Source organism: Bos taurus, chromosome 8 (genome assembly GCF_002263795.3).
Source record: "Bos taurus isolate L1 Dominette 01449 registration number 42190680 breed Hereford chromosome 8, ARS-UCD2.0, whole genome shotgun sequence".
Taxonomy (NCBI): domain Eukaryota; kingdom Metazoa; phylum Chordata; class Mammalia; order Artiodactyla; family Bovidae; genus Bos; species Bos taurus.
The window spans coordinates 16,970,094-16,990,365 of NC_037335.1; the positions used below are offsets into that span (position 1 = coordinate 16,970,094).

At 42.5% G+C, this 20,272-nt stretch overlaps 1 protein-coding gene and 1 long non-coding RNA gene across 7 annotated transcripts in view; one reads left to right on the forward strand and one right to left on the reverse strand.

Moving 5' to 3' along the window:
- The window catches only part of MOB3B (MOB kinase activator 3B), a 234,408-nt gene that overhangs the window by 212,866 nt on the left and 1,270 nt on the right, over positions 1 to 20,272 (forward strand). For 3 of the 5 annotated variants that reach the window (XM_059889207.1, XM_024995905.2, XM_059889208.1), the window contains one exon: positions 1,261 to 6,206. The exons of 1 other annotated variant lie outside the window; for it this stretch is intronic. In XM_059889207.1, coding sequence (XP_059745190.1) covers positions 1,261 to 1,290 — 30 coding nt within the window. In that variant the 3' untranslated portion in view covers positions 1,291 to 6,206. 5 annotated transcript variants of the gene reach the window in all.
- On the reverse strand, positions 6,207 to 20,258 carry LOC132345925 (uncharacterized). 2 transcript variants are annotated; one of them, XR_009495517.1, is made up of 3 exons: positions 18,819 to 19,446; positions 18,147 to 18,284; positions 6,207 to 6,483 (listed from the first exon to the last, which is right to left on the reverse strand). It is a non-coding gene; the product is annotated as an uncharacterized lncRNA (long non-coding RNA). The 2 variants fall into 2 exon arrangements; XR_009495516.1 differs by lacking the exon at positions 18,819 to 19,446 and adding an exon at positions 20,146 to 20,258 and having other exon boundaries at positions 6,217 to 6,483.

The window sequence follows — 20,272 nt, forward strand, 5'->3', positions numbered from 1 at the left end:
ATTTACCATCTGAGCCACTAGGGAAGCCCTACTTCCTCAGATGTTCCCTATGGGGAAGGGAGTGTTGGCTGGAGGGTGATCTGGGGTAGGAGTGCACAAGAAAGGTAGCAGCTGCATCAGCTCTATGCAGGTGGAACTTGGAAGCAGCTCCTTCGACTAATTAAAATGACATGAAGTGTGTCCTAAATGCCACAAGGTACAAGGCGCCTTCCCAGCCTGCAATCCAGGCCATTCTTGGGGATGAAAGAAGAGCTGTTGCCCTGTGCCAGACATGTGGCTAGATATGAGGGGTTCCGTGAGGATTTCTTCTTCCTGACACTTTGGAGCTCACAGTTGAGTAGAGCAGACAGACATGCCCACCGTCCACGAGTGCACGCACACACACGATGTACAAACCGGCTCCTTGTGTGCATGACTCCAGGTGGGCAAAGGCAGGAGTTGTGGCAAATCCCCAGTGGGTGGGGCAAGAAGCCTTCCCAGGCAGGAAGGCTTTCTGGAATTGGGAACATGAATGGCAATTAGCCAAGTAAGGAGGACAGGGCCTCGTAGGAGCAGGCCATGGGCAAGAGTCTCACCTGTGTAGAGGCCCCGAGAAAGAGAACCGATGGCACGTTTGAGATCTGTAAATGCCTGCAAGAACCAGGCAGCTGGTGAGGGTGGTGAAAGGCGAGCTGGATATGGTTGCCCATCAGACACACTGGGCTGTTCCTCCTTTCTATTAAGAAATGTCCTTCCTCCCACTTTTCTTGAATTGTTTGCACTGAAGCTAGCTTTTGTTTTTCTACCTTTGATCGAATCTTAGGGAAAGAGAAATTGTGTTCTCCTCTGAGAAAAATCCAATTAACCATATCAATCAGTAAATGATACTTAGACTCCTGATGGGCAGAGAGCTGGGAGTGGTGGAGACTGGGGCAAACTGGAGAGAATATTTTCCATCTACAGAGGACAGAGCCATTCTTGACTCCAGCTATCCAGTGGCTCTAAATCTTGCAGTTTTTCCTGAAACACAGTGCAACCTGGATTTTTGGCAAGTTGGCTAAGTTTTTTAAACAATGCTCTGATATATTTTAAAAAAAAAGGAAGAAACAAAAGCCCCAGCCAACAGGCACACATCTGTATGCTGAACCTTATTCTAGGGTCATGATTGTACCCTCCTGTTTAAAGGCTCCAGAGGTTGCCAGGGCATTTTCAGAATCCTTCAACAAGTCATTGCTCTGCCTATAAGTTACTCCTAACCATCCTTCTCCCCCTGCCTTCCAGAAAGAGATGACGAGCAGGATGTGTCACTAACGGCCCCATCTTACCCTCCGGAAGAAAGAGGAAAGCTGTTTTCCTCCTGGCGGCCAGGCGGGCAGGAGGGAGACTTCCCAGGCTGGAGAGGCGCGCCTACTGCCAGGAACAGGCCGAGCTGGAGACCAGCGGTGACTCCGGAGAGAGGTTCCCTGCTCACCTCCTGTGCTCCCAACCCTCTGAGTGCTGCTAGCGTGACCTGTGGACCCGCCGGGAGGGAAGGACCACCCCTCGCCCATCCTGGAGAAAGGATGCCCCTGCACTTAACACGCACAGCCCAGCTGTGCGGTTCTGCCTGTGACCTGACACCTAAGCTTTGCTGAAATTCAGGTTTTGCGCCCAAGGTCCTTATTCCTACTTACTTACCTGTCTCCTCAGCCGGCTGCCTTTTCTGTAACGTGTGTTCTAAGTACCCAGTGAATTTTGGAACTCTGGATGCACAACCAGTTTTTCTCTAACAAGCCTTCTTGTGCCGTCTTGGCAGACTTCGGCCCTTGATGCTGTGGTCTCGGCTGGGAGGTCTGACGCCCCCCGGCTCACAGCATCCGCGCGGTTTTCCCCATAAGCAGTTTTACCAGGGACCATTCCGCGCGGCGGCTTTTCTCTGCCCCAAACAGGGTCTGCACACTTTCACTGCAGGGAAGAGACTGGTCTCCAGCCTAAGGCTGGCTAGTTACCAGTTCACCCTGAACAGAGTATCTTTTTTTAAAAACCACGCCATTCCTTGTCTCTTCCGGTCAAGATTTTTTTTTTTCCTGTTTCTCCGAAGAGAGAAATAAAGGAAGTTATAAATGACCAAGAATGATCAGCAGAAGCACTGAGCCAGATTAGTGCAGTGTTTGTTCGTTATTAAAGGGTGTGGTGGCTGTCTCTACGTTAATACTGAGATTTCAGTTGGGGGAAGAAAAAAGTACAATGGGTAGTTTGATGCCTGTAGCTCAGACACCCAGCCCATTGACTTGTTATCTTCCCAACCGGCCCTCTGAGCTTCTAGATCCAGTCGATGTTTTCTTCCTGTTCCTCCGCACTCCCCACCTCCTCCGCCCATTACGTTTGACATTACAAAACAAAGTTAATTTCTGCCCGGGTGATGCGCCTGCCATGGTTGCCAAGGTAACAGGCAAGCTGGAGCCGTGTTCCTTCTTCCATCCTTGCCAATGTTTGGATCCCAGCAGACAGACTCATTCTGTGCTGCATCCTGCCTTTTGAAAGCTACCTGACTTTTCGCTAAAGTAATGTTGCCTTCACTGATTCATTCGCAAAACTGTGGTGGTCCCAAGAGTCTGTAAGTAGGGGGTGATGATACTTCCGGTGATCATTTGAATTTGACAAAATAGCAGTTGGTGGAGGGAAGTAGCTGAGAATGTATTAGTGAATTTTAATGTAATACTGATTAAAGAATAACTTAACAACTCTGACTTTGTCTCATTACATGTGACATGTAAAAGCCATCTGGGGCTGCCACAAGAGTCTGGAAAGGCATGAAACCTTTCTTTGGTCCAAACTAAGAAAGGACTGACTCTCTGGGCACTGTGGCATTCTGTGTTGACCTAAACCAGCAAACCAACCCTTGTTGTGTATTTTGTCAAATGCCGTAATGCTGTCTCATGGAATTCAAATGCTGCTACCTCTCTTCATATTGTGTTCTGATCAAGAACAAACATACCATTTTTTGGTTTGGTTTTGTTGGCTTCCTAAGTAACTTTGAGAGGACAAGATAGAGATTTTCTCAGCATCATTTCTGCTTTAAAGGATCCAGAGAACAGACGAATGAGCCCGTCTTCCTGACCTATGCGCTATGCAGTAAGTGCCACATGGGAGTGTTGAGCAGTGGGACGGAGAAGTGACAGCTCAGAGCCAGGTCCTGGAAGGAACTCTGAAGCTTGGCACCATGGAAAACCACAGGAGTTTTGCTTGAAAAATCTGACATTTCAATTAATGCCTAATCAAGTAGGATGCTGGACTCTGAAGACTTTTGTTATGAGTTCTTTCGAAGTTTATTTTCTATTAACTGTGCATATGAAATTTCCACTCAATTAAAAAAAATCTGGATTTTTTTTTTTTAACTTCTTGGAACAATTTCCTCATGGTTATATTGATCACTGCACTTCTAGGAAAAGTGCTGGCAAGCCACTCTTATTTTTTGATTATAGATGGTTCCTATTCCCATAGAACTTTGTTTGGCAAATTGTGAAGAAAATCACTATAGGCGATTCTTTATGTCTTTGGCTTGACTACATCCTGAGAACTTCTGGCAAATGCAGATCTGAGCTCCTGTGGCCCTTCAGGCATCTCCTGCTTTCTGGATCTGCAGTTGACACCTGGCTTCTTCCTTCTGACCTGGCTGGCTCCCCTCATTTCCCCCTATTATTTTAAAGTTGAGTAATACATGCATCTATGATTTTTTTTTTGAGAAATGTCAAAGTGGGAACTTCAAAAGGAAAAGATTACAGTGACATCCGTATTCCCACAGTTGTCAGTCTCTTTAGTTAATGGTTTAGAGTCCTTCTTTTATGTATGTTTGGGGTCTGTGTGTGTGTGTGTGTGCAAGTATGTGGGTTTTTCATGGCACTGACATTATTAAAGAGTTCAAGCTGCTTTGAACTCCAGAATGTCCCACAATCTAGAATTTTTTTCTGATTGTTTCCTCATTATTAGATTCTGTTAAACATTTTTAGCCAGAACACTACATAAGTGGTGGTGTTTCTTTCCTTCTGCATCACACTAGGAAGCATGTAATGTTCAGTTATCTCTTTTCATGATAAATACTAAGCTTGATTAGTGGGTTGAGGTTTCATCTGCCTGATGCATTCATTAAGTTCCATAATTCATCATAAACCTCTGAAATTCAATATTCATATACAGTGTGAGACTACTTTCCTTTCTTAATGTTCCAAAGAAGTCCAGAAGTTCCAAAAGATTACAGCCATTGCAGTTAGAAGTTGTTGCAGTGACAAAGAATTCATCTCTTCCTGTGTCACAGGGGGAAGGAGAAGCTAAAAGTTTCCTTCTGCAGATAATGCATGAGTATGCTGGATACTGAGAATTTGCTGTGGTCCCTGGAGCCATAGATAAAATGTATATAACTTTTTTCTTCAGATCCCCAGTGACCTCCCATTCAGACTGATGTTTCATTTTAGAGAGCATGTATTTTCATGAAAGGTGATTGCCCAAGAGTGCAAAAACTGATTTAGGTGGGGAGGAAATCTTAGATATTACACTGAGTCATGGCCCTCCCAAGGAGCTACAGTATGTGCACAGATATAAAGTATGTATTTAGTATTAAAATTTCATGGGGATGGGGAATGATTAGGAATAGAATGTCTAAAAGGGCTCTTTAGGGAGATGATAGTGAAAAAAATAGATTGAGAAATACTCATCTGGGGTCAGTTTCTGCTTCTGAAACTGTTCATTTTCTCTTCCTGGGGTGTTTGCTCATTTCTGAGGGCCCGGATAAGTGGAAATGACTTTGAGAGGTTTTGTTTTGTTTTGTTTTAGCTATTCCTTCTACAACCTTCCAAACCATATCAGTTTGGAAGGTTTTTGGTAGGTTTTTCCAGGTGAAAAACCCATTCTCCTCTCAACAGTCTTTGGGCACAGAAATCCTGCAGCATCCTCTGGTGTAACCCCCAGATCATATTCCATGTGAAACCTTTCCATTCAACTGGCGTTAACTATTATATTGTCTCTGAGTTTCAGCTCACCTTTTCTAGTGTCCCACATTAAGAAAGATCCAAAAACTCTAAAAAGTAAAACATAGGTAAAAACATACTAAATGAGAGCTTTGTTTGCACGTCCACTAAGTACTGGAAGCCTCTCACCAGTTGTCCTTCAGCCTTCCTTGTTTATCATCTCCCATTGGCTGAATTCTCTTGGAAGTCGTGTTGTGCCATTGCTAACATTTCTATACTTCAGTCTGAAGCCTTCCCAAAGCTGTCTATGCCACTGTGCGTTATAGATATAACCAGCAGTGAACATGTAAGAAGTCGCTGCATGCTTTTTCCATACTGTGCTGTGTCTTTGCTAACTCCTGATTTGATTGTATACGTTTATAAATTTTCTATTATATTTGCTCATACTAAATCCTTATTTATATTCTGCAACACCATTTTGACCGATCTTCTTGAATGTCCTACTGTTAGCATTCTTTGTAAGATTACACTGAGATGTTTTAATTCCCTTTTTCATTGGCGAAGCACTAGGGGACATGGATAATTTCTCTCCTCATTTGTGGTGATGATGTCATTCTGGTCATTGCTGGAAGCATCACTTCCTATGGTCTCTACCCTTATATCACTTCCACATCCCATGGGTATCACACTGTGAATAAAAGAAATATCATAGGAAAAGTACAAGAAATGCGTCCAAAGGCAAAATCACTGAAAGGAGTCTGATGTGTCACTTGGATAATACTGTTGTCCTTTGGTCCTTTTACTTCTTAATAAAATAGGTGATTCTTGATGAAATAGGTGATTCTCTCCTAGAATTAGCCAAACAAAGCATGTTTGGGAAATAATGTTTTTTTTTCCTCTGCTTTAAAAATACTTCAACAAGAATATTTTATAACAAGCTATTCCCTCTCGGAGTTGTTAATTCTGGACAAGACTTTTTCAAAGAATAAATAAGGATTTCTGTAACTGTTAGAGGGAAGAGTCCATTTCTAATCTGACAATTAAGCAGTTTTACTAGCTTTGAGTGTTCTAATTTCAAAGTTTTTCAGTGTCTTTTCTAATAGCGTCAAGAAAAGAGATTTAGCATAATTGTAGTTCCATTTGTGATTAAGGCTTTGGTTACAAGAGCAAACTAACAATAGAAAACAATTAAAAATGGAAGATAAAACTAAAGGATATTTATGAAATCAGTTCTTCGTGAGTTTAAGAATTCAAATGTCCCAAATAAAAGACACACAGCCATCATCTAATTTGTCTTTTTTCTGTGTTTGACTTATTTCTTTAACAAATACATTCTTCATCTTGCAATGATCTTGGAACAATAAATGAAAAGCAAGGTTAATTTTACAAAAACCTAATTCAGAATTTATTTTCGAACCCATGCACATATTTGCATTGTAGCAGAAGTTCCTTCGTTCTATGACAAGTTTTCCCAGGAGGGTGTCTTGTGTAGCTTCTCAACCGATTAATGTTGTACTGCTTTTTTCTTGCAGTAGGATTCAGTATTAAGTTTGGTCATGACCTGGAATACAAAGATAAGAAGACTATATTGTAGAAAAAGCTCATCAGTCAGAGTAAATAAACCTGAAGTAGAATCTCAGGCTTGCCCCTACCTTATTTGTGTGACATTGGGTAGTATATCTGTCCCTCAGAATTCTAAACTACAACTGGACTTATAGATTTGTTCCTATGTAGCTTATAATTTGGGGGGATAATAATGTAAGATTAAACATCCATTATGTCCCTCGTGAATCCAATGGACATGAACTTGGGCGAACTCCAGGAGATGGTGAGGGACACGGAGGCCTGGCGTGCTGCATCCATAGGGTCACAAAGAGTCAGATATGACTTAGCGACTGAACAACAACAAGATTAAAATATAAACATATTTAGAAAAGCAGAAGTGTATAAATTCTGTATGTGCTATGTGCTGTACTCAGTTGTGTCTGACTCTTTGTGACCCCATGGACTGCAGCCTGCCAGGCTGTTCTGTCCATGGGGATTCTCCAGGCAAGCATACTGAAGTGGATTGCCGTGCCCGCCTCCAGGGGATCTTCCCAACCCAGGGATCAAACCCAGGTATCCTGCATTGCAGGTGGATTCTTTACCCGCTGAGCTACCAGGGAAGTCATACATTTTGTATACTTATATATTATTAGTACATTTGCAGTCACTATGTAATAATTGTACATGACTCCAGTAACAGCCCCTGTTCTGATAGCAACAATATAATACTATGTCTTACAAAAGCTGTGATTTCTAGACACAGAGCAGAGAGGAATGAGACTTCTGGAACGTGATCACACGTATGGAGTCTTCCTCTGCTTCTCGGGTTCACTGTCTGAAATGTGTACCATGATGTGACCAAGAGGCAGGCTGTGAACCGGATTTGTCCTGCAGGCATGATTTGTTGAATCTACATAGATTGTTGTTGTTGTGTTTAGCTAGCTGCCAACATTTAAAAATGGGAAAACTTGATCTGAAAATCAGAATTTCTGGCTTCTCCAACTAAATCAGAAGATGTGGCAAACACTAGGCTTTTGTTTTCTTGTGGCAAGAATTGGCTGAGAAGTGGCTGGCCCATTTAGATGGGGTTGTCTCTCCAGTTTACTGCCACCCGCACCACTCCCTGTTGCTGCCCAGACATGGCTGCTTGTCAGTTACCATCGTCCTCTGACACTGGGATGCTTCACTCGCGTACATTTCTTGCCACTCCCCGAAGGCATTTCAGGTCACAGCCCCTGCTCCACTGTGTCTAGAGGGACCACTGAGGAAACCACTATTTTAATTTTCAAATGTATCCCCAAACACATTGAATATTTGCTGTATTATTAGATTCTCTCTAGAAACCTATACTGTATTAATGATAATAAATGGAAAACTGTCTTAAAGACAAGAAATTCAAACCAGATGCCTTTAGTCTTTCCACCCAACAACAGCAAAAATTGATACTCCCATAAGAAGCTTACTTCCCAAGGAAGCTAAGCTGACCATTAAATCTATCCACTCTTTCAATATCCTAAACTCTTAAATTTCAACTCTGCTTCTAAGCAGACTTCATTGCTACATTAACCAAAATGATAAAGAACTATCATTGGGAAGTAATTGTAGTGTCATCTGTAACAATTACATATTTCATCTGACTTTTCTTTTAGTTCATTATTAAGTAGATATTAACAACACATTATTTTTAATGGAAACCTCTTGTTTTAATGCAGCATCATCAACTAACTGGGTTTCATGAAGACAAAAAACAAACAAAAATTCTCAGTACTTAATAAATTAAAATCTAAATGAGGAAATCTAATTAATGTAATTAAACTTTGATTGAGCTTATAAAATGTACTACTGCATACTAAATTAAGTTGAATATCTGCTCCAGAGGAAATTGTATCATATAATTGAGACATGACCTCACCTATTACCAAATCAGCAGAGGATAAGACTAAGCATTTTCAAGAAATAAATAGAACATAAAATTCTGTAAAGCAATTATCCTTCAAGTTAAAAATTTTAAGAAAGAAATATATAGAACATAGAGGGGGAAGGTATCAAAAGAATCCTATGTTTATTAACCCAGAGATAGTATTATGGGGCTTCTCAGGTGGCACAGTGGAGAAGGCAATGGCACCCCACTCCAGTACTCTTGCCTGGAAAGTCCCATGGACGGAGGAGCCTGGTAGGCTGCAGTCCATAGGGTCGCTAAGAGTCGGACACGACTGAGCGACTTCACTTTGACTTTTCACTTTCATGCATTGGAGAAGGAAATGGCAACTCACTCCAGTATTCTTGCCTAGAGAATCCCAGGGATGGGGGAGCCTGGTGGGCTGCTGTCTATGAGGTTGCACAGAGTAGGACACAACTGAAGCAACTTAGCAGCAGCAGCAGCAGCAGCAGCAGCAGCAGTAGGTGGCACAGTGGTAAAGAGTCTGCCTGCAATGCAGGAGACATGGGTTCAATCTCTGGGTCAGGAAGATCCCCTGGAGGAGGAAATGCCAACTCATTCCAGTATTCTTGCTGGGAAATCCCATGGACAGAGAAACCTGATGGGCTATAGTCCATGGGGTGGCAAAGAGTTGGACACGACTTAGTGACTGAGCACACAATATTATGGATAACTGTTTCTCCATAGCCATGCATATAAGATCTCAACAATGATGTATTTAATATTGCTAAGAACTACATGCTTCAAGAGATAGTGGAGGACAGAAGAGCCTGGTGGGCTGCAATCCATGGGGTTACAAAGAATCAGACACTATTTAGTGACCAAACAACAAGACGCTGACTTGCATAAGAGGCAGCAACATTTAGAAAAGTCATATATTGTGAGTTGTTTATCTGAAGGGTAAGTATTTCACTTGGGCTTGTCTTAATCAGAAGTATAATCACGTGAAGGTACAAGGGAAACATCTGGTCCACACAAAGTCTGTGGTTAAGGCAAAAACCTTGGTAAAAATGCGAGGTCATTTAGACAGGATGAAGTTTGGTGGGAGAAGTTAACATTGGCTGGACATGAGGGATCCCTACCTGGTCTGTGGATGAGAACAGAATTCTTTCTTTGCTCAAAATCTCAGATTAAAAGCCTCAGCTCCCTCTGTTTCTTGCTGGCCTCACCCATGCCGGGTACACTCACACTTAGAGCCTCCACACTGGCCATCCCCCTGCCTGGATGATCTGCCCAGACAGCCTCATGTCTAACTCCTTCCCCCTCAAGTCTTTGCTTGAATGTCACCTTCTCATTGATCTCTGCTGGTCACATCTACCCAGAGGACTCACAGCCCCCCTTTCTCTGCTTTAATTTTATTTTCCCCATATAATCTGGATGATATAATTTATTTATCCAGGGATTGAATCTGCGTCTCCTGTGTCTCTTGCATTGCAGGCGGATTTTTTACCGCTTGAGCCATCAGGGAAGCCCTTTTTTATATAATTTATTTGTTAGGTTTATTGTGTAGTGTCTGTCTCCTCCAGCTGAATATAAATTCCATGCCTTCAGGGATCTCTATTTTGTTTATTGAGTGTGTGACACAAAGGAGACACTCATTAGACCTTTGATGAATAAATGAATGGGTGAATGAATTCACATGGCAGACAAGTGCCTAATTAAGATCTGCTATCAGAGAGATATTAATTAAAAGCAAGGTATAATAATGATAATATTAAGTTGATAATACTAACACCAAAAGTATATATTTAAGTGTCTAAGCACGCCCTAAGCCTTTTAGGTGAATAATCTCAGTTAAACAACCCCATGAGGTTGGTTATCTATGTTTATCCCCATTTTAAAGTCAAAATTACCTAAGTAATCTGCCTGCGATTACAAGCAAGAAAGTGATGTCACACAGGTGTTTCTAGAGGCCCCACTCTGAACCACAGAGGTCACCCCCACCCACAAGGCATCAGGCTCTCCTCAAATTGTCTTCTCTGTAGATCCCGGGTCCGTGTAGTTCTGCAGTTCAGCCTTCAGTTTCTTTCCTGGTCATTTGTTAATGTGATTGCAGTAGTGAGTCTATGACCAGTCTGTCTGAGGTCAGAAAGTCTTTCCAGTCCCAGGGTATTCATTCACAATGACAAAGTAGACCCTTAGCCAGAGATCAGGTCAGACAACAGACCTAACAGGGACACCAGAAGGTCAGAACAACTAGCCCACAGAGTGTTGAGGGGTGTGAGGCCAAGACTGGAGGCCAAAACGTGAGTCCCTGAGGAGGCAGGAGACACAAATCCAGAAGGAATCACCCAGCGTGGGGTGGGGTGTTCCTGTGATCAATTGAAATAGTACATAAGAAACTTCAAGAACTTCCCTGGTGGTCCAGTGGTTAAGAATCTGCTGGGACATGGGGTTGATTCCATATAGGAGACATGGGTTCGATCCCTGGTCTGGGAAGATCCCAAATGTCAAGGTACAACTAGGCCCAAGTGCTACAACTATCGAGCCTATGCCCCAGAGCCTGGGAGCCGCTACCCTGAGCCCACGTGTGGCAGCTACTGAAGCCCAGGCACTCTAGAGCCTGTGCTCCACAACAAGAGACGTCGCTGCATTACGAAGCTCAAGCCCCGCAACTGGAGAGTAGCCCCTGCTCGCTGCAACTAGAGAAAGCCTGCACACAGCAACGGGGACCCAGCACAGCCAAAAGAGGAAACAGAAAGAAACTTGTAGGTTCTGATCCCTGCTGTGAAATGGGGTGGTGGGGAGAAAGCATGCATTTCACTCATCCTTAGAGGAAAACAAGCAGACTTTTTAAAGAATTAATAAATAGAAACACCCAAAGGAGAAGATGAACTTAGACATTAAGAAATTTGAGAACCTATCACAGTTAATTTTTGCTAATTTTTCTTCTCTGTGAAAAACATTAATGCATTAATTCGTCAGCCACAACATAAAATATGTGGTTACATTAGACATATGTAACCGAGAGGCTAGAACAAGGAGTGGCTGGGGGACTTAGGTATGCATGTGTTCCCTGGGCTAATTTAGAAATGCATAGGAAACAGAGAAGCAACGTCCATGCCGCCATCCACTTGACTTCTGCCGTTTCCTCTGAGGCACCATAAATGTTTACCAGTTTCTGGTTCTAGCCAGAGATCTTTAACATGTCAGGATATAAGGCTGGCCAGCACTTCCCCAGTGGTTCAGCGGTAAAGAATCTGCCTGCACTACAAGAGATTCAGATTCAACCTCTGGGTCAGGAAGATCCCCTGGAGAAGGAAACAGCAAACCACTCCAGTTTTTTGCCAGAGAATCCCAGGGACAGAGGAGCTTGGCAGGCTACAGTCCGTGGAATCACAGAGAGTTGGACACGGCTGAGCACTCACTCAATGCTGGCCTGTGTGTGAAGGCCGGATGCTGTGATGAATGACTTTCACCCTCCTGTTCCTAGGGCTCCATGGATATTACCCATGAAATGATTCAACTACCAAACACAGAAGAAGCATTTGTCATGAGAGGAGTGGATAGTGGGAGCATTTTTTTTTAATAGTAAATCATTAGATTCAGCAACTACTAAACCATGGAAATTAAAGACAACTCATCCAAAAGGCAAGCCTCGTTTCACACTTCCAGGAAGAGTTTTTAACACATTTCCAACCTTAGCATGAGTTTCCTGAGATTGTGAGGATAACACCAGTGTTCAGTATGACAGGGCATTAATTGGACATTAACTACTAGAGTTCAAACACAGCTGATCCGTGAACGTGGAATGGAGAAAGAAGATACTTCCCATGGAAAGCTTGCCAAAACAGACTAGGTAGCCGGGCGAGCAGAAAAGAAAAAAGTTTTTATTCAGAAAAATTGGAAAATAAATTGAACCCTTTTCTTTACCATTTGTAGAAGGATGGTCCTAAAGGGCAGAATTTAAAATAAAAATGTATTAATCTATTTATTCATTGGGCTGTGCCAGACCCTAATTGTGGCATGTGGGATCTAGCCCCCTGACCAGGGATCCAACACAGGCTCTCTGCATTGAGAGTACAGAGGTTAGCCACTGGACCAGGCAAGTCCAGGCAGACTTATTTTAATGAGATTGTGGAAAGATGAAATCGCAGGTAAGATTCAACAATGCAGTTCAATCTTCCGGGAAAGATTCCCCCAAACTCTTATGAGAAAATTAACCTTGGAGCCACAGAGGTCCCCCTGCCCCCACTGGCACAGCCTCTGCCTGTCCCCAGGCTCCCCATCCTCAGGGAGCTAGGCAACGACTCTCCCTGCCTCCAGATCCCCTCTCCCCTCCCACTTCTCACAAGCTGAAGCCAGGCTGCTTTCTCTAAACCCCAGACCTGTGTCCCTCTCCCCATTCCCCAGACCACCTTGCCTGACAGCCCACCCCCACAGCAGGACCCAGACTCTCTTTAGTGAGGCCCCAAGACAGGCTTCTCACAGGCTTCTCGTGAGTTAAAAAGAAAGCCCAACAGCCCTTGCACTTATCCTCAGGTGTTTGGAAGTTTAAAATTAAACAACAGAGAGTGATCTATGGATGATGTCATTGCCATATCTCCTCACCTTTATTTCATAGAAGAAAGCACATTTCAACAGCAAAAGAATAGAAAGAGCAGATCTCGGAATACAAGCCCGTCCTCTGGGTTTCCCTAAAGTAGTGAAAGCATCTACACCTGCAGTCGCACGCCGACTGATGACCTTGGGATGTCAGGCAGGTGACATAGCCATGAGTTGTTTTTGTGAGTTGCTTTGGTGCTGGTGGTGGCGGGTTTTCCTGGCAAGTCCTGACCGCCTAGAGACACTCGATTGCTTGGGCAGCACAACTCCTCAACGTCTGGTCACTCGCCCTGTGATCCTGCTTGCCTGGCCATCTGTAAGAGGGAGGGCAGGGAGCCTGCGCTCCCGGACAGCCTAGGGGAACAAGCACACAGCCCACTCCAGGAGCTGCCACCGCCTCTGAGTGACCTGAAGACAGAACTGCTGTGTCCACCCCTAGAGGCGAGAGATCATCCTCCCTTCTCTCCTTTCTCTGCCACTAGTCCAGTCCTGATCTGTGGACTGAGAACTAGAAACCTCAAGCCTCCCCTTTGGCTAAGAAGCCTCCTCTGCCACCCACCCCCACTCCTAGGTGGTCTCAGGTAGGAGGCAGGCAGCACCAAAGATAGTCTGCATGCTAGCCAGCGTCTGAGTCTGGAAAAGTGAGAGGGAAAGTCACTGAGTTGTGTCCAACTCTTTGTGACCCCATGGACTGTAGCCCACCAGGCTCCTCTGTCCATGGGATTCTCCAGGCAAGAATACAGGAGTGGGTTGCCATTCTCTTCTCCAGGGGATCTTCCCGACCCAGGGATCGAACCCAGGTCTCCAGCACTGTAGGCAGATTCTTTACCATCTGAGCCACCAGGGAAGCCCAGTTCTAATGCTTAATAGACTTTTAAATTTTCTGAGTAAAAGACCATCATGCCATTTGTAAATAATAATTTTGTTTCTTCCCTTCCAATCATTACATCTTCTATTTCGTTTTCTTGCCTTATAGCACTAAATAGCACCTGTAGTACAGGTATAGTAAACGCACCTAAATATTTACCATTTGGTCTTTATAGAATATTTGCTAATCTACACTTTACACCATAGTGAGTGAAAGTCGCTCAGTTGTGTCGACTCTGCGACCCCACGGGCTATACAGTCCATAGAATTCTCTAAGCCAGAATACAAGAGTAGGTAGCCGTTCCCTTCTCCAGGGGATCTTCCCAACCCAGGGATCAAACCCACGTGTCCCTCATTGCAGGCGTATTCTTTACCAGCTGAGCCACCAGAGAAGCCCAGGAATACCAGAGTGGGTAGTCTATCCCTCCTCCAGAGGATCTTCCTGACCCAGGAATCAAACCAGGGTCTCCTGCATTACAGGCAGATTCTTTACCAGTTGAGCTACCAGGGAAGCTTACACCATAGATTTAAGTGTAAGACCAAAGACACCAGAATGAGTAAAACTTAGAGGCCTCTAAACATACATTGAAGTTAAATGTCATTTCTTATTTACATTAGTTTATCCCTACTCAAAAAAACGACATTTAACTTCAGTGTGTGTTTAGAGACCTCTAAGTTTCACTTATTCTGGTGTCTTTGGGCTTCTGCTTGTGTATGTTTCCCTTTAGAAGATGTGAATGTGGATCGTCACTTTGAGTTGAATGAGAAGATATGAGCTGGGAGAGAAAGGTATTAGAGCAGGATTTGGGGCAAGGGTGATCACTGAGAAGAAAGAACGAGACCACACTGTTCAGAAGTTCTGAATGTTTCCGAGCCCACTAAATTCGAAAGTGACTGCATTGTCACCTCCCCCTTTATCGTCCTGAAAATCCCTATCCCAAAGCCTTAGGTAGGGTCACTCACAGTAGGATCTGTGCCAGGGTTGGGTGGAAAGAGCCATGTGGCCCAGGGTGGGGTGTCAGAGCTCAAGCAGGAATGAGAAGGGCCTCCAAGTAGGGAAAGGAATGGTTGGTGCAGAATGTTGGAACTGAATCAGGGTCAGGAGGGTGGGAAAGGGGTGGCCTGGCGCGGATTACTGGAGTCCAGGTGAAATGAAGCAGGCATCTGTGTAGGAAGGCTGCCTACCATGAGGTGGCAGAGGCCCATGGGGTGAGGAGGTCATCTATCTGAGAGGGCAGCCTGGCAGAGGGTGTCAGAGCCTGAGGGGGTTGCAAAGGGCATCTCTGCAGGGAGAGAGAGCAGCAGCAATGGAAGGCTGGTTCTACAATATGCTGGGGACAGGGGTGGTTAATCAAACAAGTAAATATACTCCATTAAGCACAGTGGAAGTGAGGTTTCTCACCATCAAAGAAGGGGGTTATAAATATGTAAACTGGTTTGTCTAAAATCAAAGGTAACTATTTGAACCCATGTTTTTGATATAGATAGCTATAGAAATAAACCTAGATGTAAACATGTGTGTGTATATATACATATATGGGGCTTCCTGGGTGTCGCTAGTGGTAAAGAACCCCTGCCAATGCAGGAGACATAAGAGACTTGGGTTTGATCCCTGGGCAGGGAAGATCCCTTGGAAGAGGGCACAGTATTCTTACCATTCCAGTATTCTTGCCAGGAGAATCCCATGGACAGAGGAGCCTGGCGGGCTACAGTCCATACGGTCACAAACAGTTGGACACGACTGAAGCGACTCAGCATGCACGCACATACTTGTCGTGCCCTCTCACTGAATTGGGGATCCAGCTCCCAGCTCACTGAAAGCCAGTTGTTAGAAGAGCTAGGCTTGCTGACATATTAGTGTCTGAGATTACCTCTTTTCACTCCAATAGGGCCTTTTGGACCTGTAATGCAGTCCAAAGCATGGCAAAGAGTCAGATACAACTGAAGTGACTTAGCATATGCACGTGCACGCACACACACACACACACATGCGTATATTATGCACAGAGGTACACTTTTGCACCACACACTGCATTCCTGTCTCTGTTCACCAGCAGGACCTGACCCCAGTGGTGTTCTGATTCAATGAACCCATCTAACATCTGGATCTTGGCATGTGGATACTATTCTCTGCTAAAAGGAACCAGGAATTCTTAGAGGCAATGGTTGCTTTCTTAGCTGGGGCTGAGAAAATCCAAGATGAGTGTGGAACAGTGAAAATCAAGAGCCTGGAAAATGTTCATAAGCTTTAAGGTAGAAATTCTTTTTTTAGGAAACTATCCTAAATGAAATCAGTATAAATGCTGAAAAAATTTTAGCCATAAATATGCTCATTACTTTATTGTATATAATAAGCAAAATTGGAAACCTAACTAAGAATAAGGTAAATGACCCAAAACAGTAATGAATATTCACTGAATTGGATGTTATACAGACATTAAAATTAAGTGTATGAGAATGCTTATATTATAATGTTAAATTATAAATGGAGCATCTGGATTCAGCATGAGTAAAACGTCTCACCGAGGTGTGGCTCTTCCTTGCAACTTTCTAGAACCCCTTCTGCTACATCTCATGTACCCAAGTGTATATCAGTGCCTTGAGATGTGGTTAGATTCTTGCTGTTTCAATATCTTGACTTTTCTGCTCAAAACCCATCTACCCTCCTAGGTTTCCACCATTTAGCCATTCAACTCTCCACCCGCCCACCCACCACTATCATCTCTGGGCTTCCCGGGTGACTCAGTGGTAAGGAATCCACCTGCCGGTGCAGGAGATGTGGGTTCAGTCCCTGGGTCGGGAAGATCCCCTGGAGAAGGAAATGGCAACCTAGGCCAGGATTCTTGCCTGGGAACTCCCATGGATAGAGGAGCCTGTTGGGATACAGTCCATGGGGTCGCAAAAGAGTCAACTTAGCAACTAAACAACAACACTCCCCTTCATTCATGGAAAACCAGGGCACCAATTTCCCACAATTCCTCTCATTGCCAAGTCTTACATGTCCTAGGGAGCATCTTTGGACACACAGACAGGGCATCATGGTCTCTCATTTTACTTAATTTACAATCCCAGAGCCAGTGTTGTTCTTCCCTTCTAATCCAATTTAGCGATCTGATGCCAGGCCCTTTGGACCTCATTATTACACAATTCTGATCAGCTTTGAAATATTAAACTTCCAGACTCCACCATAAAACAGTTTTTCTGCTCTTTACTTAGCAACTTCAGTGTTCTTATCTCTCTGTCCTAATGCATCCATCCGGTTATTCTGACTCTTTGGATAGCTAGTAATTAGCAACCTCCTAAGACTTGGGTTAAGTGGCAGTTTTTGAATAGCAACCTCATTGAACATCCTCAGCCTGGCCAGATCCCATGCAATCTTCCTCTTCCTTTAAGCTGTGAATGAAAAATCTGGTTTTTAACTCAAGGTTTGAACATCAATAGTTCTCTTTTACTACAAGAGTCACCATGTTAGTAAAATACTCTTACTTCAATGTTTCTATTTATCTAGAAGCTAAAAAAACACTTTAGCTTAATACAAAATAAAGTAAAATAAAAGAATGTAAATAAAAAGGATTTGGACTTGGAAAAAAAAAAAAGCTCAGATACTCAAAATGATTCACGAAAGCACACGTTGGCAATCAAGGTTCTCACTTAACCCAGAAGGCCCTATAATTCTTGACAGTCCCACAAAGAGAGGAAAGAGATTACATTCTGTTCAAAAGAACTTTCATGTATTTTGAAAGATCTTAGTTCTTTGAAAATTAATAATCCTGAAGTGATAACTTCTGTTTAGTTTGAGAAAGCCTGTTAAAGAGAACCTCAGTTCTCTGACCGTTCTGATAAAGCACAGTTCATTGTTCCTGGGTTTTCAAAATTACAGTGATATAACCAATCATTTATTTGATGTTGTGTGTAAGCTTGCTATTCAGATTTAAGGAAAATAATATTCAAATTAATAATTTAAGCAAGGTTGGAGGCTTCAGTTCATGGATTGCAACAAGTAAGGTGTGCCTTGTGGAACTATCTGCGTTTAATGGATTCTCTCGAAGATTAGGGTGACTCAGTTGACATTCTTTAAAATACAACTGCTTTCATTTTACAAGATTGTCTCATTTCTTAATGTTTGCGTGTCTTTTACTTCATTACTTGTTCTATTTATATTTCCTTGTTTGTTGTGCCTCTTAAAAAGCTGTATATATGAAAATCTCACCAGTACTAATCCTTTTAGGCGTGAAGAAAAATTACCTGTAGAGAAATTAAATAAATTCTTTATGAAGTAAATAAATTCAGGAAATACATTCAACCCAGTAAATGACTTGATTATCTACCTGATGTGATATATAATTTACTCATTTTCCAGAGAATCAAATTCAGTGTTGGAGAGATGATTTGCTCATGATCACATAGGTAGGAAGGGATGGAGTGGTGACCCAAATATATTCCTCTTTTGTCCTGGCCCAGTGTTCCTGTGGGAGAAGACACAGAAGTGGAAGAGGGACTTACAATGCAGACATGATCAAGAGACAAAAAACAAAGTAAAATCATAGGTTAGAAAGTATATCTAATGGCATCTTTGGTATTAGCAATGGATCCTCCTTAGGGCATTCTTCAAAGACTTAAAATATAGTTTAATAGATAAAAAATAAATATACACTTTTTTAAAAAGAGAAGTCTCTACTCTAATTGAGTAATAGAATATTGGAAAGGCTAACTGTGGCCTAAAATGATGATATCCAGTGAGGACAAATTCACTGTTTCCATAATCTTGTCCCAAGAACTCAGGGTTTATCTGGTATTAATTTGCTAGAGCTGCCGTAATGAAGTGCCACAAACTGAGTTGCTTAAACAACAACAGATTTGTTGAGATATGTTTTCATGAAATAATGAGAATGATTGGTCCTTGGATTTTAAAGAACCATTAATATCATTGATGGTAAGAAGAGACAAGACCTTTTTGGTTTTTGAAGCATTTACAATACTGTATGTTCTTTTGAACTCACAGTTCTTGGGTCTAGATGTCTGAGACCAAGGTGTTAGTAGGGTTGGTTCCTTCTCTGTCCTAGCTTTTGGTGGTTTCCTGGCAGTCTTTGGTGTTCCTTCATTTTTGCTGCATCATCCCCGTCTCTGCCTTCATCTTCACATTGCATTCTCTGTATGTGTGCATGTCTGTTTCTGTGTTCATCTCTCCCTTTTTAAAATTTTCTATTATTATTTTGGGGTTATGCCAGTGGCATGCAGGATCTTAGTCTCCTGACCTGGCATTGAGCCTGTGTCCCCAGCAATGGAAGCCCAGAGTCCTAACCACTGGGTTACCAGAAAACTACCACCATTCCCCACCCCACCCCTTTAAAAATTAAATAAATAATAGTACCAATCATGCTGTATGAGGGACCCACACTGCTTTAGTGACTTCATCTTAACTAATTGCCTGACAGCTCTTCACTCTCATCCCTTTTCCACCTCCCTACACCCACGGAAGAACGGGCTGGAGGGCTTAAAGAAAGGGCGCTACACACAGAACCGTTTCGCTTTGGTTCACCGAGACTGAACCTGACAATCTTTTCCTTTAGGATGATTCCTCTCTGCTTCCCCTCACTCTCTTAAACAATTTAGACTCCTAACGAATTCACTCTTTTGTTCCTCATATATACCCCGTTGAGATCACACTGGCTGAACCTCATTTGTGAGCCTTCATTATACTGAAAAAACTTTCAAGCCTTTTTAAACTCAAGCCCCTTTTCTCCTGATGCTTGTGTCTTTTTAGTTGTGGATATTCTCTAGAGCTGAGAGGCTATCTATCAATAATAGTTAGAATTGAGGGAGGGGATGTTAGTTGATCCTTTAATATGAAGAGCAATATTGGTGGTATTGTCCATTTGATTTCTTGCCATTATTGCTTATTATTTATTATGAGAAATATGTTAATATTATCTAAGCCTAAATATTCTTCTGATTGATAGATAATTTTCTCAGTCTGTATGTGAGGTAAAAGATGGGTTTCATTTTTAAAAGTGTTTTTAACAAAACAAATATATTTCATAAATAACATAGGTCTTAAAATCCCCCCAAAAAATGTTTCAAAATAACTCCCTCCTAAAGAATTATAGTTAAGATAGCCCAAGAACCAGAGTTAGCAGAGCATTAGGATTGAATCTTGGCATCTTATTAGTTTTTTTTTAACAAATGTTGTATGATTATTCAAAAGAACATACAGTATTGTAAAAGCTCTGAAAACCAAAAAGGTCTGTTGTTGTCTTACTATCAACAATGTTAATGGTTCTTTAAAATCCAGGGACCAATGATTTACATTATTTCATGAGAGCATACCTCTTGTAATCTTATAATAATCTTATAAATCTTATAATAAAAAAAAAAAGATCCTAAAAACCATCACATGACCTAAGATAAGGTCATGAGACTGAGTCACAGAGCTTTTGGAAATTCTTCTCCAGCA